The following is a 24322-nucleotide window of genomic DNA, read 5'->3' on the forward strand; positions in this document are numbered from 1 at the left end:
TCCTTTAAATCCACCCCACATCCACGAGGGCAGGGTTTTCCATGGACCTTTCCTGAGGCTGCTCATTCCTGATGCTCTTGTGTTGCAGTCTATGGCGTGGAGCTGCTCCTGAAGACCACTGGGCTGGGGCCTGTGGAGTACCTGTCCTCAGGCTGGAATCTGTAAGTGCACATTCATCTTTTTGGGTTGGAAACTCCTGAGCCAAGCCTGGAGAGAGGAGGCCATCAGTTCTAATTCTTCTGCCCTGGCCTCGTGCATCTTGTTAGGCTGGAGCAGCACCAGCCCCTCTTGTCTGCTGAAGCACTGCTGATAAATCATTGCTCTTACATTTATTTTATTTGGTTTTCCTTTCCAGCTTTGACTTCTCAGTCACCCTGTTTGCATTTTTGGGGCTGATGGCCCTGGCATTCAACATGGAGCCCTTTTACTTCATCGTGGTCCTGCGACCCCTCCAGCTGCTGAGGTGAGCTGGGAAAGGCTGGCAAGGGGGGAATTCCAGAGAGCAGGTGGGAGGAAACAGCCTTGTTTTCCATCAGTCCCACTGGGGACTGAGCTCCTTAGCAGGAGAGGGCAAGGATTGCTCTGTGGGAACGTGACCGTGGCAAACAGGAATTGCGTGGGGTAATGGGATTAGGCCGAGTTATCAAAATGAGAGATAACAAAAACTTGGGATGGGATATGAAAACCCCGTGCTTTGGAGCTTAAGCTGATCTCTAATAGAGATCAAGGGATTTACTGGGGGCAGATTATCCTGTGTCTGCCTTCGTGGGGTTCTTACACCTCCTCGAAATTGTCTGATGCTGTTCAGAGAAAAGCTTTTCTGTCAGGGTGAGATGGCCTGAGCCAGTTTAATAATTTCCATTGAATTACCAGAAATTACAGTTTTCAAAGGATGCTGCTTTCTAGGGTGAAGTACTGCCCTGCTCCAACTGCATCTCACACTTGGAGCAAGAGCATGGCCTGTCACCTCTCTGCAGTTCAGGGAGCTGGGGCTCATTAACCCTCTCATGTCGAGGTACACTCACCTTCAAAAACACCTCCAGAGCCACAGGGGGAAGGGATTTGAGGTGAAACGTTTCATTAAAAACAAACTGATGTAATTTAGCTCTTCAGTCAGGATTTTAAGAACACTTCATGATACTCAAGAGGGGAAAAAAAAAGTTTTCTCTGTTCCTCCCCTGCCAAAGCCTGTTTGGTAGCTGTGTTTCTCTGTAAAGGCTGATGGGGTTGCCAAATCTTAAATTAGCAGGCACACTGTAGTTTTCTTTCATCAATTTTTATTGGGTCAGGAGGGGAACACAGAAAAGCTGGTGTCTGGGGGAAGCAGGAATGAATCCTGACCCTGTGCACGGCGCCTAGTGTAAGTTCTTACAACCTTGAGGAGTTTGAAATAGCTGTTTATGCATCATGCCATGTCAAAAGACAGCTTTTTTTTTTCCCTGAGATCCTCAGTCCTGTTGAATGTGTCATAAACATTTAGATGGGACAGCAGGAGAGGGCTGGGATTCTCCTTTTTGCTCTTTCCCCCAACACCAGGGGAGCTGCAGGGTGTGGGTAACCCCTGGCCTCTCCTTTCAGGCTGTTCAAGCTGAAGAAACGCTACAGGAATGTGCTGGACACCATGTTTGAGCTGTTCCCTCGCATGGCCAGGTACCACTCTGCTCCTGGGCTGGTGGCAGGGACAGGGCAGGGACCTGTCCAACCTGCTGAAGGGATTTAGGGGTGGTGGCAGGGAGAGGAGAGGGCAGTGAAGGTTTGGGGTCAGGGCAGGGACCTGTCCAACCTGCTCTGATCTGTCAGTAGTTACTGATTTTCTTAGCCAGGGGAATGTTCATATTCCAATTCCTTGGAACCCCAACACTCCAGCACCCTGCTTTGGGCTAAGAGTTTTATTTTTAGTTTTTCTCCCCCATCCCAGCTCTTGCTGGAAGACAGAGCCCCTGTGGGAAGAACTTTGGCACAAATCCCTTTGGCCCCAGCTGTTGCCTGTCCTCAGCAGAGCCCCTGAGAGCATTTTTGTGGAATGGTGGGGTAGAGGGAGCCTGGAGCTCCTCAGCCCTGCTTCCCTGGCTGGAGAGCCCTGCTCTTGGCACAGTCCCTGCATGCCAGGACGTGGAGAGGGCACACACAGTGTGTGGTGTTCTGTAGTGAAGGAGCTCTGGAGAGATGTTTATTTAGCAGAAAAGGACAGGCTGGGAGGGGATCCAGGCTGCTCTTTGGTTTCTCTCTTCAGTGAGTGGCAAACTCCTTGTCCAAGGACTCCCTGAATGAGAGCAGGCCAAGAGCTGCAGAGCCCCAGCAGCAGGGAGGCTGGGCTGGGGTTTCCAGTGCTGCTTCCCATCCCTTGGAAATTCCTCCCAGAGCAACCAGCCCAGGATTTTGTGTTTCCCTGCCTTAGCAACACTTCAGCAGCACAGTACTCTTTCTGTCTCTGCCTCCAGCCTGGGTTTAACCCTGCTGATCTTCTACTATTGCTTTGCCATCGTTGGCATGGAGTTCTTCGCTGGCGTGGTCTACCCGAACTGCTGCAAGTGAGTACCTCAGTCCAGCCCCCTCCAGAGTGCTCAGCCAGCAGCAGGGAGCTCTGGCAGCTCCATTTCCCTGTGGAGAAGGGGCCTGGGGCTGAATGGGGTTTTGTAGCTATGGCAACATGTGGCAAAAATCCAGGAGATACTTCATTTCTCTTGCCCCGTGCCTGGAAGTGCCCAAGGCCAGGTTGGACAGGGCTTGGAGCAACCTTGAATGGTGGAAGGTGTCCCTGCCCATGGCAGGGGGTGGAACTGGATGAGCTTTAAGGTCCCTTCCTACCCAAACCATTCTGTTTCTATGGTGCCAGAGTTACTTGTCCAGCAACAAATTGACCCAACATCAATTCACCTGGTCCTGGACTCTAAGCTGTGCTGTGCCCTCTTGACCTTTAATGATGGCAGACCACTTGGAAATGCCAAGCTTGAAGGGTGTGAGCCAAGGAACTCAAACTCTCAGTTTCTCTGGTATAATATTTGCTGAATGATTAGAAAGATTCCATGTTCTCCCTGAGCTTGTGCTGAGCTGTGAAGGGGAGAGGATTCCTTCCAGAGGAAAAGACAAATATTGGCCAACAGGTAGAAATTGCCAGTCTTGTTACCACCTTCTAGAGGGGCTGGTGTTTATAATCTTTTAGATTTTCCTTGGTTTCCTTCCAGTCTCTGCTGATTCTTTGTCCTGTTTTCTCCACCCAGCACCAGCACGGTCGCGGATTCCTACCGCTGGGTGAACCACACAGTTGGCAACAAAACAATTGTGGAAGAAGGTTATTACTATCTCAACAACTTTGACAACATTCTGAACAGCTTTGGTAAGGGCACTTTTGTCCCTGGAAAAGATTATCCTGTGTTCCTGCAGAGCTGGATGGCTCTGTAGTGCTCATGTGAGCTGGGGACTCTCCCAGGCAGTCCTGCTAATGCACCTCACTCAGCATCCTGCTCTCTCTGTCTGGAGAGCTCCAGCTGACTGATTGTGCCAGGCCTGCTTTGCAGGGTAAGCAGAGGTCTCTCAGAGCCAGCTGGAAGCCAACAGATCTGTTCTGGCTGGTGATCAGACCAGAGAGGTTCAAGAAGGGCATAAAGGCTCTGCCTTGCTAAAGAACCAACAGTATTGCCTCTCTTTAAACCCTGTGGGGAAGAATAATTTGAATGTGTTGATTGCTCTCCATGAGTTTTTGTAATGTGTGAGCAGAATACTTATCTCCTGGAGATTTCAGAGGTCTCCATGCTCCCTGGTGAGGAGTCAGGCCTGGTTTCTTTAGGAAACAGAGATGAAGCCATGCTGCAAGTTCTGTGGGTGTGACCCTTGGAAGGAATTGCAGTGGGGAGGGTCTGCATTCTCTCTGGATTTGCTGTCTTTATTCAGACTTGGCTGTCATGTGTCACTCTTCCCTGTCAAACACTTCATCTAAAAATCCCTGTGAAGCAGGTCAGCATGGATAAAACAATGACCTGTGTGTGTTTTCTCCCTCTGGTGTGCAGTGACACTGTTTGAGCTGACGGTGGTCAACGACTGGTACATCATCATGGTGAGTGAGCCCCTGCAGGCAGCACAGGCTGCCAGCTCAGGCACAGCTTCCACACCACCACTGCTTTCCTCCCATGGTGCCTTTGTTGCCAGGTGTCTTTTTTCCCTGACTGTTGGGATGCATTTGACCCCTGCCATGCTGCTGGGCACGTTTCAGGCTTTACAGGCTGCACAAATGAAGTCACCCTGTGCTCCAGTTTGTTACCCTGCTGTACCAGCTTTGGATGTTCTGTGTGTTTGCTTGTAGGAACATCTCTTTTTAGCTGCAAGGACCTGTTGGGGCATTGGGCATTGCACAAGCAGTCCCTGGGGGCAGAGTGTTTATGCTGCTCTGTGCCTGTTGATAAGCAGTTAATGCTGCCTCTCCCTCCCTTTGTGCACTGCTCACTTCTTCCCTCTCCTCTTTAGGAAGGGGTGACATCCCAAACCACTCACTGGAGCCGTCTGTACTTCATGATCTTCTACATTGTGACCATGGTGGTGATGACAATCATCGTGGCTTTCATCCTGGACGCTTTTGTGTTCCGCATGAACTACACTCGGAAGAACCAGGATTCAGAAGGTCAGAGCTGAGGCCTGGCTGACCTGCAGCCTTGTGTCTTCTCTCCCTGGTACTTCATGTCTCTAGGAGAAAATGGGATTGGCCAGGAAAAAACAGATTTTTTTTAAATTTTCTTTTTTTAACCTGTCATCCTGAGCTAATTCTTTTGCTCGTTGTTCTTTTGCTCGAGCTTGCTCTTTGTGTGATATTTCTGTCTGGTCTTTCTGCTCTGCCCCTCATCTCTTCCCCAGAATTCCCCAAAAAGCATGGGTGGGTGTCTTTATGTGGGTTTTATGTCTGTCTGTGTGCACACACACATACAAATTTCAACCACTTGAGCCATTTCAACCAAATTCTTTGAAATAGGAAATCCGTGTGCGTTTCATGCAAGGTTTCTAGGAAACATTGCAGCAGTGATGTAGCAAAGCTCAACGAGGGACCTTGCAGGAAGGGAAGATTGATAATTTTTTGAAACCAATTTCCCTTCCTCACTAACACACTCACTGGTGGCAGGATGTGTCTCCAAGGTGATTTGCCAGCACTTTGTGCCATGACCTGGAGGACAGCAGACACTGCCTGTCCAGTTCTTCCAACATTTTCTGGTTGTGCTTAGGCTGCTGGCTCTGTGCTGGTTTTGGACATGCCTTTCCCTCTAGGAACTGGCAGGGACTGGGCTCTGCATCCCCCTCATCACTTACTCACTGTCCTGTTCCTCCTGAGCTGGGGGGTCTGGAGCTGCAGGCACCTTCCTGACCTGCTGATTCAGAGCCAAAGCCACACTCATGGCTCACAGCCCTTCTCCTGCTGTTCCCTCAGGTGAAGGCTTCACCCCCCTGCGGTTTTAGCTGCCACAAGATCAAATTTGTGTGGCCCAGGAGCTGCTCATTAGGGAAACACTTGTGATCCTTCCTGCCCCCAGTTTGAAGAGAGCATTGAAGGGCACTGGTTAGCCCTGGATTCCCAAGCTCTCATAGGCAGGTGAAGGTCAAAAGGCAGAAACTCTTGTGTGATTATTTGATTTCTTGACTTACAGGCCAGCAAAAAAGCTACAAGATTTTTTTTTTTTAAGATACCAAGGAGCCTGATGAGAATAGTTTGAGTCAGAAGGTTTGCTGGCCCTTCTCACTAGTTAACTTTCTCCCTGCCTTGTTGGGGGTTGAGCATATCCATGTTCCAGTCACAAAAGCAGGTACAGACTGTACCTGACCTCTGGCTTGGTCCTGTCTGCTTTAGGCTCTGCCTCCCAGGGTTGTGGTAGCAGCTGTTGAAGCAATGCTCATCTTGGTGACTTTTCCCCCCTCTTTCTGTTTCTTGCCTCTTCAGAAGATAATGGCATTGTTCTGGAGAAGGAGATCTCCAAGGAGGAGGTGATTGGCATAATTGAGCTGTACAAGAGAACTTCAGCTGCCACTGAAACAGCTCAGCTGCAGAGCATTGTGTTGCAGATGGACAAATATGGGGTAAGAGGAAACACTGAGAGTTCTCACCTTCAGGAGAGGGAGGTGTGCCAGGGCCACTTTGCCTGTGTGGAGAGAAAAGATCCAGCTGCCTGTGCAGTGTTCAGGGCTGAGCTGCTGGAGGGACTCTGCAGCATCACAGAATTTTGCTGCTCTGGAAAAGCAGCAGCTGCTCCTTGCATAGCCTTGACAGAGCCTGGTCCCTGCTGCCTGAAAACTTTCCTAAGATCAGTCCTGGCCCCTGCAGACTGGAAAAAAAGCATGTTTATTTTTCCTCTAAGGAAGCACCTCTCTCATAATTCTCCTGCTTGTCCCTCTGTGCCATCAGAGAGCACTGAGGCTGGGACAGTCCTGGAGCATTATGCAGCAGCGTGATGGTATTGGTTCCTGATCCTTCCTTTCTCCATGGCACTGCTAATGCTGCCATTCTAAAACATTCTACACTGGGAAAACGAGCTTTTGTCTCAGAACTGTTGTCTCATGCATCTGGGCAGAGCTGAGTGGTTGTTTTAGCCATGGCCATTGTACCCCTGTGTCACCGTGGCACGGGTGCTGCAGCCTCTCAGGTGACAGCAGAAGGAGCCTGGGGTGCTCTGAGCTCACCAGTGGGTGATGGGTGTCCACAGGAAGGAAGTTCCAGGACAGATCCAGCTGCTCAGTGACTGATGAATGTCTTTTTTGGTGTTTCCTCCTCCTTGCCCCAACTCCTCAGCAAATGTCAACAGTGTTCCTGGGACGCAGGTCGAGGACCAAGAGTGACCTGAGTATGAAGATGTATGAGGAGGAGATCCAGGTATGTGGGCCTGAGCTGGAGCTGCCAGCAGGTCAGTGGTGAGAGCATTCCCTGGAATAACAACCCATCCTGTCAAGCACTGTGCACTGCTTTCCTCTGAGCCCAGGGGTTTGTTAGCCCACAGAGCACGGCAGAGCTCCTCAGTGGCTGCAGGTGTGTCAGGCCAGTGACAGTATCCACCCTGGGGGTGTGCACAGGCACTCCTGCTTGGCTGAGCTGCCCTGGGCTCCCCAGGTGTCTGCTGGGGCTGTGAGCACAGTTTGGTGCTGCCTGGGGCTTGGCTGCTGAGCACAGAGCTCTTAAACCTCTGGAATGTGGTTGTGTTTGAGCTTAGGTGTGTCTGTCTGACACAGAAACCAAGGCTGGCTTGTCCCAGGCAGGCCTGCCTGGTTTGCAGGCTGAGCAAGATGGGAGACAAGTAGATCAGCAGATTCCCTGGAGTTTTAGCACCTTCCTGCCAGTGCCACCCGTGGTCAGGAGCTTTCTGCCGTGGGTGTGGTCACTGCCAAAGGCACTTGAAGGTCATGGGCTAATGTAATGGTTAGTGCTGAAAAAATCAATCTTGTAACCATTTGAATCTGTCCTTTGTCCCCAGAGCAGACAGACTGGGGATGAGTCTTGAGTCCCCCTAAGGAAAATGCACATTATTTACCATGAGGCTGGGTCACCTGCAGAGAAACTTCCTGCCTGTTCTGCTCGGTCTGTGACTGAGGGCTGTGACATCCTGGCACAGCCTGGGTGCTGCCCAGCACCAGGAGCTGCTCTGCAAGCCCCAGACATCATGGGAACAGGCATCCTCAAGCCCTGGGTGTTCAGGAGGGCCATCCTGAGGGTGGGAAGGTGTCAGTGCATCATCCCCCACAGGCATGCTGCAGTTTGCTGGGCTGTACCCAGGGCTTTGGGAAGAGCCCTCTGTGCCTGGAAAAACGTGCCCCCACTGCAGGCTCTGCCCTTTTGGGGTGATGCTGATCCCTGCCTGTTTCCTCCCCTGCTGCAGGAATGGTATGAGGAGCACTCCAGGAAGGAGGAATCTCAGACACCAGTGCAAGAGCCTGCATCTGCTCCCAGCAGCTCCCTGAAGCCCCTGAGCCTCCGGCAGCGCTCCCAGACCGTCATTTAGGCCCAGCTAACACAGCCACCTTCTATGCAATAACCTAGAGTATTCCTGCCCAGCCTGGATTTTGGGAGGGTGTATATAGATCTGTCAGTGTACCAGTGTAGGGATCAAATCTTGCCCCCAGCAGTGGTTGCTGAGAAGCCAGAGGCCCAGGGGGCTCGGGGGAAGGCTGCTGCACACAGATGGAGTGTGATGCTCATGCTCAGCACATCTGGGCAGAGCAGAGCCCTTGTCCCTCTGAGCCCCTGCCCAGGCTCCAGCTGCTGCTGCTGCTTGTCTTAGCACTAACAGACCTTGGGGAAAGGGTCGTGTAATCCATTAACAGCAGGGAATTCGCTGAAGTCACCTGCTTAACAGTAAAACTCGGGCCCTTTTGGGGGATCCCTGTTGCTCAAAGGGTACCATTAACCTAGGGACAAAAGATCAGGGAGTGAGTTTTTGTTTCTGCCCCGCCTTCCTTACGCAAAGAAAGGGAGGTGGTGTGAAATCTCAGCACTTTTGGAAGGGCAGCCTGCCCTCCCCCTTCCTTTTGGCACACCTAGATGCACTCCTGTAGTAGCTCCAGCTCTGTAGTAGCTCCAGTTCTGATTACTGAATTTTGCTGTCCCCAAGTAGTTCTGAGGCAGAACTGAGGGCCAGCACCCCATCATGCTGTGGCCAAAGGTGGGGCAGGGCTTTGGAGACTCTGTCTCTGCATCACTGCTGGTCAGTCCTGCCTGTGGCACTGCCTGGGCTTGGGGTCACCTCTGCAACCCCCAGAGCTCCTGTCTCTGCTCAGGGAGGGGGATTCTGCAGGGTGACGTGGCTGTGGGGCTCTGCCACTTGGCCACCTGCCCTGTGAAACCTCTCTGGCTGGTCCTTAGCTGGCATAAATGACTGGGAAGAAGAGTGGAAGGTTTTGCAGCTCCGAGTCTGGCTTTTTTCTGCCTGGCTCTGGGTTAAAGCAGAGCTCCTGGGCATCACACACTCCTGCTGGTCAGTCCTCATTCCAGCTGAGCAAGTCCCAGCCCAGAGTGGGGCTCCTCCCTTGCAGGAATGTTTCTCAGGCTGGAAAAGGTCAGCTCAGGTGGGTGTTGGGAAGATCCACTGAAGAGCTCTACTGTTCCCCTGGGTTTTGGATGCAGGAGGAATGTGGAAGTCAAGGATTCTTCTCACCTGCCTGCTTTTCTGCACCTGAGAGCTGAGGGATGAGGAGGAAGAGGGGGGAAGGGATCCCTTCCCAGCTCTGCCCCGTTTGTGGGATTGTGGCAGTTGTGTCATCCTTTGAACCTGTCTCTCCAAGTCCCTCTTCTCCCTGTCAGCACTGGAGTTCCCTGGCAGCTGGGAGGTTCCCTCAGCTCTTGCTGTTTGATCTTTCCTCAGGTTCAGATTAAAGAGTGGAGCTTCCTGAGGAGGCTTCCCCCTTCTGCAGGTGCCCCAGGCAGTGGGAGATGTGTGTCCCATCCCCTTTGTCCCACATGCCTCTCTTTCCTTGGTGGCCTCACCTCGTGGCACAAGGACAGCAGGAGAGGGCTGATCCCACCTGGGCAGCTCAGGAGCATTTCCTGGGTGGGTGAGACTTTCAGAGGGAGGCAAGACAGAGCTGCTTGTGGGAATCTCTCCCTCCATGGCACGGTGGGAGCACTTGGAAGGAGTGGGAGAGCAGCACACACGCACCAGTGGCTGCTCCCAACCCTTGCCAAACTCCCTGGGTGCCTCACAGCAACTCTTTGTTTTCTTTCTGGATACTTGGAGGTATGAAACTACTTCTGAGCTGACCCATGAAGGACCTTAAAGGGCTCTTTTCCAAACCATAAATTCAACCACAAGTTAAGGAGCAGTGCAGTTGTTGCTCCTGCAGTTGCTCTGCGTGGAGTCGCAGCCCAGGAGGTTTATCCAGATTAGTCCTGGGGCTGCAGGAGATGGTGTTTATTGTGCTTTCACTTGTGGCCAGGATGAATGAGCATTGTGAAGGTTAGTGGGGAAAAAAATGTGGCTGTGATTAATCTCCACATTCCCCTACAGCTGATTTCTCCTGGCAGGGCTATCAGTGAGGTTTTTTTTTTCCTTTGGGGGTTGTTTTCTGGGTGTGAAAGGAGCTGTGGCTTTAAGCTGTGCTGAGGAAGGCACTGAGGGCTGATCATGCAATAAAGGGCTCCCTGGAGGGCTGGGGGTCAGGGTGCTGCCTCCAAAGTGTTGATCCTCCCCACATACCCCCTGTGTTCATTATTTTTTGTATAACCAAGGAGGGCAGCAGCAGTTTGCTTCTTCCATATGACTTTGGAAGGAAACAAAGTTTGAGTACGGGGCATCCCCTTCTATTTATCCTCCTCTCCCTCCCCCCACACACAGACTGACAACGGAGACAATCATTTTGTAGGGAGCACGGGAGGAAGCACTGCAGGATTTTGTATGCTGGCATTTTGTTTATAAAAAACCTGATTTTATGGACGTGTCTGTCAGATGTTCTCTAGATTTTTTTCAGGCGCACTAATAAAGAGCATCCTCGGCTTCGTAAAGGCTTCCTTTCCTCCTTCCCCTGTTATTCCAGAGGTGGGGTTGGCCAAGCTGGAGCATTTCCAGTGTTTGAAGAGGAGCCTGCCTGCCCTCCCTGGTGGCAAGTGCTTGCGTTGGGAATGTTTTGTGTTCATGCCTCACCGAGCTGCTCCGCATTCCTGTTCCAGGACATTACAGAGCCCGCCTTCCCTTCTGCCTTCCCCTGCCAGCTTTGTCCCTAAACATCAAGATAACTCCTTCAAAGTTAGGTTTTTTAAGGCTGCCCTGGAGCAGTGTTGAGGTCAGAAGGGGTGTTTGACCCTGCACCTCTGTGCTGGGACGCGTGCCAGGGTTTGGGTGCTTTAGCCCTGGCTGTGGCAGGAAGTGGGCGTTGTGTCCCGGATCGTTCCGGCAGCTGCCACAGCCAGATCAGGGCAGAGCCGATGGCTGTGGGCACAGGAGGGTTATTTTTTGTGAAAGCCACTGGTTCTGTTAGAAAAAGGAGAAATGCTCCAGTCCCAGGAGGAAAGGAGGAGGAACCAGGTCTGACAGTTGTGGCATTTGCTCAACACCCCCATCTCCCGTGGGGCAGGGGGGTAGGTGTCCCTCTGTTCCAGCCTGTGTCCTCTCCAGCTGGGAGCAGAACCACCAGCCCACCCCTCTGTTCTCCTGGCACCCTGGGCCCTGCAGGAGTCCCTGTCCCCGGGACTGAGCCGTGCTGACCCCGTTCCCACTGTGGCAGCACGTGATTGCTCTTGGGACATCAGCTACTAAACCACTTCCCCACTCCCTCGGGAAAAACCACTCTGGGTGTCCCAGGCTCCTCAGCCCTGGCTGTTCCCTCTCACCCCAAAGGCTCTGTGCTGAGTAAGGGCTGAGTCAGACCAGCACAGAGCAGGAGCAATGGCCCTTGCAGCAGGCAAAAGTCAAGGTTGGGTTTGTGTTTGTGTTGTTTTTTTTTTTTTATTGCAATTTTTTTACAGTGCCTAAATCTAGTCCTGCCAGAGGTCAACACTGTGTGTGGAAACCTCCAAGTCCTTTCCTACAGCTCTGCTCACCCCAGGAGGAGGAGAAAAGTAGGATCCGAAACTCAGGTTGAAAAACATTACTAAAAAAAGCAGGGGAAAAACCAGCCTCCCTTGGTTTGGTGTTTGTTTTTCCCTCAGGCTTTGCTTGCACTAAACCCAGTGTGTCCCTGCAGCACTGTGTCCCCTTAACCCTGTCTGGCTGTGCCCTGTCTGCTGTTCCAGCCCACGGTGCCAACAAGGACGGTCCTTCCCCAGGACAGATGTGTGCCTGGGCTGTGGCAGTGCCACCCTGTGCAGCACAGCTGCCCCAGCTCTGTCCCAGAGCATGGCAGGGAGCTGAGGAGGCAAAACCAGCTGTAGCTGCCCCAGCTCTGTCCCAGAGCATGGCAGGGAGCTGAGGAGCAGAACCTCCCCTGCTGTGCCCCCGAGCTGGATCTTCCCCATGCCCTGGTCCTGCCCCTGTCCCGACACAGCTGAGGTTTTGATGCTGCTCCTGCCCAGAGTTCCCTAAATCACACGGATCAGAGAGAGCGAGGAGGGGATGTGGGCACTGACAGCTCCTTCCCCGGAGGACAGCAGGACCCGAGGGCTGGGCTGGCCCCTCCAGCAGCACGGTGAGGCCGAGGTGCCCTTGTCCCCTGGCAGGGACAGGGGAGGGCACGGCCAGCCCCGCTGCAGTGGGAGGCAGAGCGAGCTCCGGGGCTGGAGCTGCTGGGGCCGTCAGGGGGTGGGGAAATGGATGACCCTGAACTCGGTGAGCAGGGCCACGCACAGGAACAGCAGGTAGGAGGCGATGAGGCAGACGCCGTAGGGCTGTCCCAGCTGGAAGCACTGCGCCGGCACCGCCACCAAGGAGAACACCAGGCTCAGCCCCAGCGCCCCGGCCAGCACCCACACCAGGGGGCTGTCAGGCTCCAGCTGCGGGGAGAGCAGCGTGATGTGGGGTGACCACGGCTCCTGCCGCCAGCCTGGCCTGTGTCACCGTGTCACCACGGCCTTACCTTCACCAGCGGCTGGCTGCTGGTCATCTGCAGCAGGCAGCCCAGCCCCACGCCCACCAGGATGTCTGGAGCACGTTCAGGATGGACACACAGCACCGAGCCCATCTCTGTCCCCCATCCTCCTCCTTCCTGCACGGCTGAAGCATTCTCTCTCTCTGTGCTGAATGCTGCCCTGAGCACTCGAGGAGAGGCTTCACCCAAAACCCACCTGGGCGAGGCACAGCCCCCTCCCTTCCTTCCCTTTGGCAAATCCCAAATCTGCCATGTTCCAGCCCAAACTCCCGCCCAGCTGGGGCAGCTGTGGGGACAGTGGGGTGCTGCTGGCTCTGTCCCTGCCCTCCCAAATCCCTCACTGTCCCCTTGCACTGTGGGGACAGTGGGGTGCTGCTGGCTCTGTCCCTGCCCTCCCAAATCCCTCACTGTCCCCTTGCACCGTGGGAACACTGCAGGCTCTGCCAGCGTTGGAGGGACTCTGGGATGGATCCCAGCTCCTCTCCAGGCATCCCACAGCACAAGGGGCTCTCCCTGGGCTGCAGGCAGAGAAACTGGGGCAGCTCCTGCCCCACCCTGGCATGCAGAGGATACTGAAGATGATGCCCCCGAAGCAGGCGGAGAAGGCCATGCGGGGATAGCCCTGCCGGGCCATGGTGAGGTCGGAGAAGGTGTCTGTGGAGGGACAAAAGGAGACCTTGGGCATGGCAGGGGCACCCCAGCGTGTGCCAGGGGGGCACGGGGAGCAGCAGAGCCCTCACCCCCGATGCTGTTGCCCCAGGCCAGCAGTGTGAGGCCCAGCACGGTGTTGCTGAGCTGGAAGATGATGCCCAGGGTGCGCAGGATGTTCACCAGCTCCGTGGCCGCGGCGTTGATCCACATGGCGCTGGCCAAAAACCCAAGGAAGGCAAACACCTGACAGGAAGAGGAGCGAGCTGGTCCCTGTGTGCGTCCCACAGGACCCTGCACACCTCCTGGGACATTGGGAACTGGGAGAGAGCTCCAGCTTCCTGCTCTGCCCCAGGAGCCCCAGCCCAGTCTGGAGCAGGTGTGCTGGTCCCTGGTGGGTGTTCAGGGCTGGGGGACACCTTACACAGTGATACTTGGGTGGCTCCTCGTTGCTTGTGGTGATGAAGATGATGAGGGCCAGGGCAGAGGCAACCAGTGTGACCAGTGCCCAGACTGGGAAGATGCCCTGGATCTGGTAGAGCCCATCTGCACATGGTGGGGAGAGGAGGGACAGAGAGGCTGGGACACGATCTCACCAGGTTTGAGGCAGAGGTAAAGCCTTGCCAGCTAAAGCCACCTCTACCCTACACCCTCACAGAGCTGCTCCCCTCCGTGCCTCAGTTTCCCCAGGCAGGCCAGGCCTGCTCCATTTTCCCCCCAGGACCTGGATGCTGGGGGCCCCAAGCCCCCCAGCCTTGTCAGGGTGTATCCAGCTGCAAACACAGCTTGGCTCTTCCCTGCCCATCCCTCCTCCCCACAGTGGGAAGCCAGCTCTGATGGGTTCCTGCATTCCCCAGGGCTTTGGTGGCCTCTCAGTCCTGTCCCCTTCTGCAAGCTGGGACTGCCCCAGGCTCTTACAGGCGCCTGACTTCAGCGTGAGGACACAGAGCAGGGAGCTGGTGAGGATGTGCAGGCAGTTGAGGGGTCTTTTCCAGTTCAGGTCATCCTTGTCGGGGTCCACAACAGGAACGGTGAGCAGCAGCACCAGCTCCACGGGCACCTGGCACGGGGACACCCACCTGGGACACTCTGCCAGGTGCCCCCTGCCCCGCTCCCAACCCCACTGCCCCTGTCTCAGCCTCCCCACTGCAAAGCCCCGGGGGGACAGAGCCCCAGGGGCCAGCAGGGATGGGGCTGCCCCTTGGGGGGCTCATCCTGTTGCCCCCTACTCACCTTGAGGGCCTTGAAGAGCCGCCAGTACCAGGGCTTCCTCCTCCACTTGCGGTAGTCCAGGGGGCTGAGCGCCGAGGCGAGGATGCGCAGGGAGCTCTCCCGGGAGGGCAGCAGGGGCCGGTACTCCTCCCCTGAGAGGGGCCACGGGGCTGAGCGGGCTGGGGGCTCCCTCTGTGTCCCCAGGGAGCTCCCTCTGCCCCATGGGCTGTCACCCCACGGGCTCAGTCACACCTGCAGCAGCCTGGGGGGCTCTGGGACCCCCGAGGATGGAGGGAACAACGTACCGTAGTCCCCACTGTTTGTGCCCGAGGGCTCCGGCTCTTCCACATCTGCCGGCATCTCTGTGAGGAAGAGGAGAAGGCAGGGGCACTGGAAGGGCACCCCAACACCCCGGGGGTCCCATCCCAGCTGGGCAGCCCTTACCTGGCTCCCAGGCTCCGGGAGGGGCCAGCCCATCCCCGCGGTGCCGCCGGTGGATCCAGGTGCAGAGCACCACGGTGAGCACGTAGAACACGTAGAGTCCCAGGTAACCTGAGATGGGGGAGTGATGGGGACGGGGGGTCACGGCACCCCCGGGCTGCTCCCACCCTGCCCAGCTCCCACTGCGCTCACCCAGAGCCTCTCCCAGCCTGATCCTGCCCAAGTAGAGCACCACGAAGGTGAGGAAGACGGCCACCATGTAGAAGATGATGTCCCTGAGGAAGGGCCTGGAGGCGGCCGTGAAGGGCTTGACCAGGGCGATGCCCCCGGCCACCACCGTGGTCACAAACACACCGGCACCTGCCAGCACAGGGGGACTCTCTTGGGACATGGGAACATCCCACAGCCCCAAAATGTCACCCTGTGAGGACGTGGCACTGGGGCTCCCTTACCAAAGATGGCCCCGATGGCCAGCCCCGCTGTCCGGGGGTCAGAGAAAGCCACCACAGCACTGAAGACATCAGGTGCCCCGTTCCCAAAGGCCAGGAAGGTGACACCATGGAGAGGGGACGTCAAGGAAAAGACCTGGTGTCCTCCTCCCCGTGGGGACATGGGTCTTTGTACCTCTGTCCACTGCCAGCACATGACCACTCGTCCCACTGTAACCTCCCAATGGGTTTCCCCTGGCACGGTGCCGAGGGGACACAAAGTGACCCTGTCAGGGCCACCTCCCTGGCCCTGTGCCCACATCCCTCCTGCCTGAGGCCCTGTGATTTGCCAAGGATACTGCCACGTTGTGGGACAGCTTCAGGTTGGTGGAGATGGCTGATAAATTGGGGCAGAAGCTGGAAGGGCAGAAAAGGAGACACAGAGAGGTGATGGAGCTACTTGGGGCTCTTGGTCACTCTGGGGACAATCCCCTCCTCTGCAGGGCCACTCACAACTTCTCTGCTGTCACACCGAGGATGATGAACAGGTACAGGAGCCAGAGAGCCTGTGGGGTCAGGAGTGGCACAGAGAGGGGTCACTGGGGTCTCCACCACACGCCCCCCAGCAGAGCATCCCCAGCACCGCCCTTTCCCGTCCTTACATAGAGGGTGACAGCCAGGGGCAGCAGCCGGGGCGGGAAGACACAGAAAACCCCATCGAGGTAATCGAGGAAGCCTCCGTCCAGCCGGCAGTCGGGGTTGCTCCGGATGAAGTGGCACCACTCGGAGCTGTTGTGCTCCCGAACCTCCCAGCACTGCGGAGCACAGGGGAGGGCGCTGGGCCGGGCCCCCCCGAGCACCCACCGACCCCCCCGAGGGCTGCCAGGGCCACCCCGACGGGACACTGCCCACGCCGAGGGGACACTGCCCACGCCGAGGGGACACTGCCCCCCAAGCGCTGCCATGGGGCTGCTTTGGCAGGTCGCTGTCAGCCCTGCCTCAGTTTCCCCACCTGCGCTACACGCGCGTGGGTGGAGGGCTGTGCCAGGGCGAGCAGAGGTGGAAACCCTTGTCCCCACCCCATCCATGTCCCCACACAGCCCACACCCACCCCGGGCCATGGGAAGGCGCCGGCCCGGCAGGCAGAGAGGTTTTCGGAGGAGAAAACCAGCAGCGGAGGAAATCCGGGTGAGATCCCTGCTGCGATGGCGGGGACACGGCAGGAGGGACGGGACGGGACCCCACCACCCCGGCAGCACCCAAATCCCTCCCCGCGTCCCCCCCCAAATCCCAGCGCAGCCCCCAGACTTACATCCAGGCCCCGTGCGTGGCTCAGAGCATCCCCGCCGGGAGGGACCGTGTGCCCCGCGTCCAGCAGCAGCGGGGTCCCGGCCGGCAGCGCCCCGGGCAGGCTGTGCGCCCCGGGCAGGCTGAGCGCCCCGGGCAGCCCCGTGGGTCCCTGCCCCATGGTGCCCCGTCCCTGGCGGGGACAGCCCCGGGGGACACCTACCACCGGCAGCGCTCCCCGGGGGCACGGAGCGGGGGCTGCCCGCGGAGCCCCATCCCGCGCTCCCCGGGCGGGGCCAGGAGGGGTTAAAAATGGATAGTAAAATTGGAAATTATAATTAAAGCTAAAAATAATAAAACGGATAAAAAGCAGAGCCTCCCGCGGGCAGGCTGCGCCACGGCCCCGCCGGGGGGGGCTCAGCCCGGGGGAATGGCACCCACACCCCGCGGAGAAGGACGAGAGGACCCGGGGGCACCCCGAGGGAAGGGAGGGGACAGGGAGGGGACAGAGGGGGGACAGGGAGGGGACAGAGAGGCCGCGGGGCGGGTGGGGAGGGTGACCCGGGGGGGCGGGTGGGGGATCCCGGGCGGGGATGCGGGGATGGATAGATGGAGAGATGGCTGGATGGGGGTACCGGGGGACCCCACCCGCGGCGCGGCCCCACCGTGTCGGCGCGGCCCCGCTCCGAGCGCGGGCAGCTGATCCCCGGCGGCCCCCCCGCCTTAAAGGGGCCGCCACCCTCCGCCCTTAAAGCGACAGCGACACTCTCCCGCGCGGCCGGCCGCCCGGAGGGGACACTCGCGGCTCTCTGCTCCGGGCCGTCCCGCTGGGGCGGGACAGCCACCGTGCGGGCTGCGCCCACCCACAGCCCCCACCCGGGTGAGCCCCCGAGAACGGGCGGGCTCAGCGCGGGATGTGTCCCGGGTGGGACAGCCTCGGCACCGGGCTGCATAGAGCCCGTGCCGGCGGTCCCGCACCCTCAGAGCGGCCGGGCCCCATCCGCAGCGGCGTCCCCAGCTCCAGGACACCCCGGCCTCAGCCGTGCCCCCCGCAAGAGCCATGCCCTGTTTGTGGGGCGCAGGTTCGCCCTTACGGCCGGAGCCCCAAGATCGTCATGGGACTGAAAGAACCCCCGGGACTCAAAGGTCCATTTCCCACTCTGGCCCGTTTCCCCCCAGGCTGCGTTCTGCCCTTCGCCCGGAGAGAGGCGAAGGGAATTGCGCAAGCCGGGGCTGCCGCGGCTCTGGGGCCCGCGGGAAGCAGCAGCTCCCCGTGTGTTCCCCCTGCCCGAGCGCAGGGACACGCCGCGCTGTGACAGCTCACACGAGGGGACCACGCGTGTCCCCCGAAGGCGGGGAGGAGGAACCTGCGCACATCTCCTGCGGGCGTGGGGCTGGGAGAGGGGGGCTGGGACCGTGGGTATGGGCGTGGGGCTGGGAGAGGCGGGCTGGGACCGTGGGCATGGGCGTGGGGCTGGGACCGTGGGTATGGGCGGGGGGCCGTGGGGTGGCATGGGAGGGGACAGCAGTGTTGTGGGGGGGTCTCAGGGGTCCCCACGCCTCGGTGCGGCTGGAGGCGTGACTACACCAGAGCCCCGCCTCAGGCTCCGCCCCGCGTGGGTGTGTGCACTGGGCGTGGCTGTGGGGGCGTGGCCATAACAACGCCCCGCCCCAAATCGGGCCAGCCCAGTGATGCCAGGCAGTGCCGGTGGGGGCGTGTCCACGCTGACGCTCCGCCCCAATCCAGCCCCGCCCCACCACTACACAAGAGCGTGGTGGGGCGTGGTCACTATGAAGCCCCGCCCCCATCCCCGGCCCTTCTTTCGCGCCGCGGGGGCGTAGCCCGACTAGCCCCGCCCCCCGGTGTCCCCGCCATGGCGGCCCCGCGGGCGCTGCTGGTGGCTTCGCTCCTGTCCCCGCTGCTGTCCCCGCTGCTCTCTGCCCTCCCGGCCGGCGCAGCCCCGTCCCCGGTGCCCCGCAATGTCTCTGTGCTTCTGGAGCCTGGCTCCGAGCGGCTGCGCGTCCTCCCCGGCCGCCACCCCGCCGCCGTCGCCTGGGCCAGCCTCGATGACCGCATCCCGCACGTCGGGTATGACCCGGGCGGGACGGGACGGGACGGGACGGGCCGCTCGGGGCCGAGCGCGGATGGGGTGGCCGCGGGGGAGCCGTGGTCGGTGGGGTGCCCCGTCCCAGCCGTGTCCGTGACCCACCGAGCCCGTGTCCCCACAGCTGGGCCTTCCTGGAGGTGGCCACCAACGCCTCGTACAATGACAGCCTGCAGGCCTACGCTGCCGGGCTGGCCGAGGCTGCCGTCACCGAGCAGGTAAGGGGGGACCCCTCCGGGAATCCGTGCCCTGGTGGCTCCCGGGCTGTCCCCGGCGGTGACACGCGGCCCTGTCCCCCAGCTGATGTACATGCACTGGATGAACACCATGGTGGGCTACTGCGGCCCCTTCAAGTACGAGAGCGAGTACTGCCAGAAGCTGCGCAGCTACCTGGAGGCCAACCTGGCCTGGATGGAGGAGCAGATGGAGAAAGGGCACGACACCGAGTACTGGCACCAGGTGAGGGTGGGGAACCCCCACCAGGGGAGCCCCCCCGGGTCCTGCTGGGCCCTTAGCCCAGAGCACAGTACGGGGCAGCGAGCTGTCCTGGCCGAGCTCCAGGTGGGATGACAGGGATGTGGTCATGCTCCTTCCTGGGGTGACTAGAGGTGACTCGTGACTTTTTCCTCGCCAGAGCCTCGCATGCTGCAGTTGGGGTGCACAGGAGGTGGCTTTGTCACCCTCGGCCGTGGGTGCTGAGTCATGACCTTGGTGACAGTGACACTTCCCCCCTGTGCCTCTGCAGCAGCACTGAGACCCAGCTGATCTGCTGTGTCCCCTGGGGGAATGAGGAGGTCTGTCCCCCAAAAGCTGTCAGCCTGCCTCCTCGCAGGAGCCGGGTGCCAGCTCTGTCCCCTGTCCCCAGGTGCGCCTGGCCCTGCTGCAGCTGAAGGGGCTGGAGGACAGCTACAACGGGCGCCTGGACTTCCCCAGGGGCAGGATCACCCTGGCACCCTTTGGCTTCCTGTAAGCTCCTTCTCAGAGCTGGGGGAGAGTGGGGGAGGGTTGTCCCAGGGTTTGGAGTGCTGTGGGGACATTTCCTGCATGTCCAGGAGCAGCCAGTTCTACTCCCAGTCCACCTTTTCTGTGCATTTGTCTTCTGCTGCTGGGGCAGGACAGAGCCAAGGCAGGTTGTCCTCTTCCCCACCCTGTGGGCTGGGTGGTGGGTTCCCCCCACAGCCCCTGCCTCAGTTTCCCCACTGCTGTGCTCCCCCTTTCCTCCCTGCTCATGCTGCCAGCACAAGTGCCTGCACTGGGGTGTGGTGGGGATGGACAGACAGACAGAGAGCTCTGAGGCAGCTCAGCTCCAGGCCTGGGGCATCCCTCACCTGCCATCTTATGCCTTGCTTCCCCCCAGGCTGCTGCAGTTGGGGGGTGACCTGGAGGACCTGGAGTCTGCCCTGAACCGCTCCTCCCCTCAGCGTGTGCTGGGCTCAGGCTCCTGCTCGGCCCTGGTGAAGCTGCTGCCGGGCCAGCGGGACCTGCTGGTGGCCCACGACACCTGGACCTCCTACCAGGCCATGCTGCGCCTCATCAAGAAGTACACGCTGCCCTTCCGCGCCTCGGCCGGCGGTGCGTGCGCTGGGCTGGGGGGGCTGCGCCTCACACCGCCCCTCTGATGCTCTGCATCCCCCCTCCAGGCAAGTCCCAGATCCCTGGGAGCGTCCAGGTGTTCTCCTCCTACCCCGGCACCATCTTCTCCATGGATGACTTCTACATCCTCAGCAGCGGGTTGGTGAGTGGGTCTGCTCCTCAGGCACCTGCCCCCGGCCCCGCTGCCCTCCCCATCGCTCCCTGCCCTGCAGGTCACGCTGGAAACCACCATTGGCAACAACAACCCGGCCCTGTGGAAGTACCTGGAGCCCCGGGGCAGCGTCCTGGAGTGGCTGAGGAACATCGTGGCCAACAGGCTGGCCCGCAGCGGGCCCGAGTGGGCCGCGCTCTTCCGACGCTTCAACAGCGGCACGTGAGTGGGCTGGGCTGGGCCTGAGGGAGGGTGGTGCCTTGTGAGGGCTGATCTACAACAGGGTTAAAGAGTAAAGTAGGGATTTATTAAAAGCTTCAATGGATACACCTTGGGCAGCACAAGAGCCCAGTCATGGCTACACCCAGGAGGAACCAAAATGGTCACAAAATGCATGACCACTCACAGGGTCTGTCACTTTTATAAGTTCTGGTCCATTTGCATATTGGGGTTAATTGTCCAGTTGTAGCTTTAGGTTATGCAGTCCCATCCTTTTTGTTTTTCTCTTTTCAGTCCACCATTGTTTGTGCTCTTGGGCTTGAGATTTGGATCATTTGTCCTTGGTCCCAAGATAGAGAAGGAATTGTTTTGTCTCCCTACTCTGTGCAGAGAGCTCACCACCCCTTAATATGAAGCTCAGAACTACACACTAAAGCAGCACAGAATCTGAAAAATAGAAAAGCTAAAACTTAAGGCATCAGTGGGATGGGGTGGAAGGTGCCCAGGCTGCCAGAGGGATGCATTCCTTGCTCTCCATGCCAGGTACAACAACCAGTGGATGGTGGTGGACTACAATGCCTTCACACCGGGCAGAGCGAGCCCGGCGCCAGGCGTGCTGACAGTGCTGGAGCAGATCCCGTGAGTGGCTCCATTCCTCCCTGAGCCCCTGCTGGCTCCATTCCTCCCTGGGCCCCTGCTGGCTCCTCTCCCAGCCCTGTGGGTTTGGGAAAGCCCTGAGGGTGGTGCCTGCCCAGCCCAATGGGTGGTCACAGGGCAATGGGGCCTGTCTGGCTAAAGGCTCTGGGAGTGCTGGTACTGAGGTGATGGGTGCCCAGCACCTCTGGCTGGGGTGGGAACCCCTCAGTGGGGACCCCCAGCGTGTGCTCCCCCCAGCCCAGCATGCCCCCCACTACCCTCAGTGACTTTTCCCCCCTCTGCTCTGACCAGTGCTCTTCCTCCCAGCACAGGGGCCTGGTGGTGGTGGCTGATGAGACAAAGCTGCTGTACCAGCAGGGCTACTGGGCCAGCTACAACGTGCCGTGAGTGCCATCCCTCCCCGCGGCCTGCCCTGCAAAGACGGGCAGCAGTGCCCACCTTGCACCCCCTTGGTGCCAGCTTGCTGGCTTCCCCCTCCCCAGATACTTCGAGGAGATCTTCAACACCAGTGGGAACCTGGAGCTGGTGAGGAAATACGGTGACTGGTTCACCTATGACAAGAACCCTCGTGCCCAGATCTTCCGCCGGAACCAGACGCTGGTCCGCGACCTGGACTCCATGATCCGCCTGATGCGGTGCGTGCCCGGCACCCCCGAACCCCGAATTTCCCGAGGAACTTCCACCGAGGGATTTTCTGTGTCTTCACCGTGGCTCTGTCCCCTCCCTCTGCAGGTCCAACAACTACCTGCAGGACCCCCTGTCGCGGTGCAGGGGCTGTGACCCCCCCCAGAACGCCGAGAACGCCATCTCTGCCCGCTCCGACCTCAACCCTGCCAACGGCACCTACCCCTTCCCCGCCCTGCGCCAGCGCTGCCACGGCGGCATCGACATGAAGGTGAGCCAGCCAGGCGGCCCCGCAGGGCTCCCTCCTTCCGGGGCTCTGCAGCCTGTCCCCAGGGCTGACTCGCTGCCCTGCTCTGTGTCCCCACCTGCAGGTCACCTCCTCGGGCATGGTGCCCACCTTTGGGCTGGTGGCAGTCAGCGGCCCCGCCTGGGATGATGTGCCGCCCTTCCGCTGGAGCGAGTCCCCCTGCAGCTCCCTGCTCCACATGGGCCACCCCGACCTCTGGACCTTCCCCCCAGTCAAGGTCCACTGGGACTGAGCAGGCGCTGGTCCCGTCCGTCCATCCGTCCGTGGGCGTCTGTCCTGTGGGGGATCCCTCCATGGGTGTGGGGGGTCTCAGCTCTGTAACAGCTCTCAGGGTCCCCCCTGTTCTTTCTGCCTCTCGGGGTCCTGGCTGTGCTGCACAAGCCCAGCGTGTCCCCTCCCTGCTGTGGGGCTCTCCAGGCTCTTCCCTGGGTGCTGGTGCCTGGTTTGGGGGGCTCTTCCTGGAAAAGGGGCATCCCGGGAGGCTGGGGCTCGCCCTCAGCGCAGACAGGAGGGCAGTGAGCTGCATTGGCTGTGGTCAATAATAAAGTGCTCTGTGCTGGTGGCTGTGCTTTGCTCTCTGCTGAGGTTCTCCAGTGGCTTTGTTAGGTTGGGCTCACGCAGGGGTCTTGCCCCCTCCCCGTTAACAGGGTGATTTCCTTCCCTGCTGCTGGGAGGACGTGTGCCCAGTGAGACTTTTGGGGTGCAGGCTGTGCAGGGCTCTCTGCTAGGGAATGGGGGAGCCCCACTCTCACCCCCAGGAGAGGGAGACCATCCTCACCATGCCTTTTGTCTTCCTTTCCTCTGGCACCTGTGTGCCCCGTCCCCAAAAGCCGCGGTGCAAAATCCTCTTAGGCAGCTCCCTTGATCCGCTCTGGCTCGTTAGGAATAACGAGGTCATTACTGGGGGATTAATGAGCTGTGCCTCGGCAGAGCTTTGAAGGTACCAGGTTCCCACCGGGGCTGGGGGGCCCTGGGGGCTGCGGGGGGGTGTGAGAGAGCAGCTCTGAGCTGTTGGGGTGCTGGCACCCCAAAAGCTGGGATGGGTGCCCTGGGAAACGTGGGGTGTCTGTACCCTGCTGTGCTGGGACAAATTACAGGTAAGTCTGTGTCCCCTCGTGTCCCCATGGTGGGGAGGGGCTGCTTTTGGGCTTCCTATGCCTCAGTTTCCCCAGACAGATCACCGTCCGGGAGGTGAGCTGCAAGGGGGAACAGGGCATGCTGGAAATGCCACAGTGTTGCTGATTCCCTTTCTTTTGTTTCTTTAAACATGGAAAAACAAACAAAAAGTTGTTAAATACCATCCCAGCTGCTGCCACAGTGTCAGCCAGGGATGCTGGCCAAGGGAAGTGACCAGGTGACAGCCTGGCATGCCTTCCTCGTGGCAGGGATGGAGCCAAGGGAGAGCAGACGAGGCACAGGGAGGTGGTATGGGGTGAAAGGGACCCTGGAGCCCCCCAGGGCTGAGCTGAAATGTGGTGTTCTGCCAGGGGGGGTCTCCAGCCTCATCCCTGTGGGCTGGGACAGGCTTCTCACACCCCTTTCCATCTCCTGCTGCTGTCCCACCCTCCTGGAAGTGGCTGCAGTCTCTGCCTACTGTGAGCTGGGGGGGGTCACTCCAAGGCCCCAGAAGGACTGGAGCCATGTCCCCCCCATGCCCCCATCCAGGAAGCCCTCCTTTCCAGGTCCCCGTGTCCCAAAAGCAGCGTGGCCCTGCAGAGGGGCAGTGCTGCGCTCTGTGCTGCTCTCAGGAGCCCAGGGATGTTTTGTTTTGTTTTGTTTTGTTTTGTTTTGTTTTGTTTTGTTTTGTTTTGTTTTGTTTTGTTTTGTTTTGTTTTGTTTTGTTGGCCCCAAAGCTCAGCTCCATGAGGAGCAGGACAGCCCCAGGGCTCTCTCCCTGCCAGCAGCGCTGCTCAGGGGGTTTTGCAGCTCAGTTTGGGTCAGGGCACTGGAATCCCATGTTGTGGTTTCCCTGCTGTGTGCCTGGCACTGGGGCAGAGCTGGGCACACCGTGGGGCTCCCAGTGCTCCCTCTTTGGCCCGTGTTGGTTCCAGTGCAGTGTCCGCCCCTCGGGACTCCTTGTGCCCTCTGCTTCCAGGCTGCTCCAGCTTGGCCAGAACAGCAGAGCAGCCTCCTGCGGCTGCGGGGCTGCGGGCCAGGGCTGGCCCTTCCTCCA

The 24322-nt window shown here is 58.9% G+C and overlaps 3 protein-coding genes across 6 annotated transcripts in view; 2 read left to right on the top strand and 1 right to left on the bottom strand.

Moving 5' to 3' along the window:
- Positions 1–10454, top strand: part of TPCN1 (two pore segment channel 1) — a 42433-nt gene extending 31979 nt beyond the window's left edge. For all 4 annotated transcript variants that reach the window (XM_084216966.1, XM_084216967.1, XM_084216968.1 and 1 more), the window contains 10 exons: positions 89–161; positions 356–463; positions 1579–1650; positions 2442–2531; positions 3222–3337; positions 4008–4054; positions 4462–4615; positions 5918–6054; positions 6764–6844; positions 7842–10454. In XM_084216966.1, the coding sequence (XP_084073092.1) occupies positions 89–161; positions 356–463; positions 1579–1650; positions 2442–2531; positions 3222–3337; positions 4008–4054; positions 4462–4615; positions 5918–6054; positions 6764–6844; positions 7842–7964 (1001 nt within the window). In that variant the 3' untranslated portion in view covers positions 7965–10454. The remainder of the gene's footprint in view (positions 1–88; positions 162–355; positions 464–1578; positions 1651–2441; positions 2532–3221; positions 3338–4007; positions 4055–4461; positions 4616–5917; positions 6055–6763; positions 6845–7841) is intronic.
- Positions 10455–11381: 927 nt separating this feature from the next.
- On the bottom strand, positions 11382–17202 carry SLC8B1 (solute carrier family 8 member B1). The gene is made up of 15 exons (XM_084217135.1): positions 16519–17202; positions 15869–16021; positions 15720–15772; positions 15565–15623; positions 15231–15335; positions 14971–15138; positions 14782–14889; positions 14643–14699; positions 14359–14489; positions 14044–14185; positions 13550–13671; positions 13218–13371; positions 13051–13131; positions 12466–12530; positions 11382–12382 (listed from the first exon to the last, which is right to left on the bottom strand). The coding sequence occupies exons 1-15, from the start codon at positions 16672–16674 to the stop codon at positions 12185–12187; spliced, it is 1752 nt and encodes a 583-aa protein (XP_084073261.1). The 5' UTR covers positions 16675–17202; the 3' UTR covers positions 11382–12184.
- A 1157-nt stretch (positions 17203–18359) lies between these two features.
- On the top strand, positions 18360–22711 carry PLBD2 (phospholipase B domain containing 2). The gene is made up of 12 exons (XM_084217348.1): positions 18360–18582; positions 18723–18816; positions 18899–19057; positions 19464–19564; positions 19956–20170; positions 20239–20333; positions 20404–20564; positions 21105–21200; positions 21530–21601; positions 21701–21853; positions 21951–22113; positions 22214–22711. Exons 1-12 carry the CDS (start codon positions 18368–18370, stop codon positions 22379–22381), a joined length of 1692 nt encoding a protein of 563 aa, XP_084073474.1. The 5' UTR covers positions 18360–18367; the 3' UTR covers positions 22382–22711.
- Positions 22712–24322: the final 1611 nt, after the last annotated feature.

This window comes from Fringilla coelebs, assembly GCF_963513975.1.
Source record: "Fringilla coelebs genome assembly, chromosome: 17".
NCBI lineage: Eukaryota > Metazoa > Chordata > Aves > Passeriformes > Fringillidae > Fringilla > Fringilla coelebs.

Excerpts from the sequence above, each read along its gene's own strand:
- SLC8B1 (XM_084217135.1), bottom strand. The coding sequence starts at position 16,674 with ATGGGGCAGGGACCCACGGGGCTGCCCGGGGCGCTCAGCCTGCCCGGG. Across the intron at positions 16,022-16,518 it reads GCCACGCACGGGGCCTGGAT|TGCTGGGAGGTTCGGGAGCA; the intron begins GTAAGTCTGGGG and ends TGTGCTCCGCAG. Across the intron at positions 15,624-15,719 it reads GGTGTGACAGCAGAGAAGTT|CTTCTGCCCCAATTTATCAG; the intron begins GTGAGTGGCCCT and ends CTGCCCTTCCAG.
- PLBD2 (XM_084217348.1), top strand. The coding sequence starts at position 18,368 with ATGGCGGCCCCGCGGGCGCTGCTGGTGGCTTCGCTCCTGTCCCCGCTG. Across the intron at positions 18,817-18,898 it reads AGGCTGCCGTCACCGAGCAG|CTGATGTACATGCACTGGAT; the intron begins GTAAGGGGGGAC and ends CCTGTCCCCCAG. Across the intron at positions 21,854-21,950 it reads TCCATGATCCGCCTGATGCG|GTCCAACAACTACCTGCAGG; the intron begins GTGCGTGCCCGG and ends CTCCCTCTGCAG.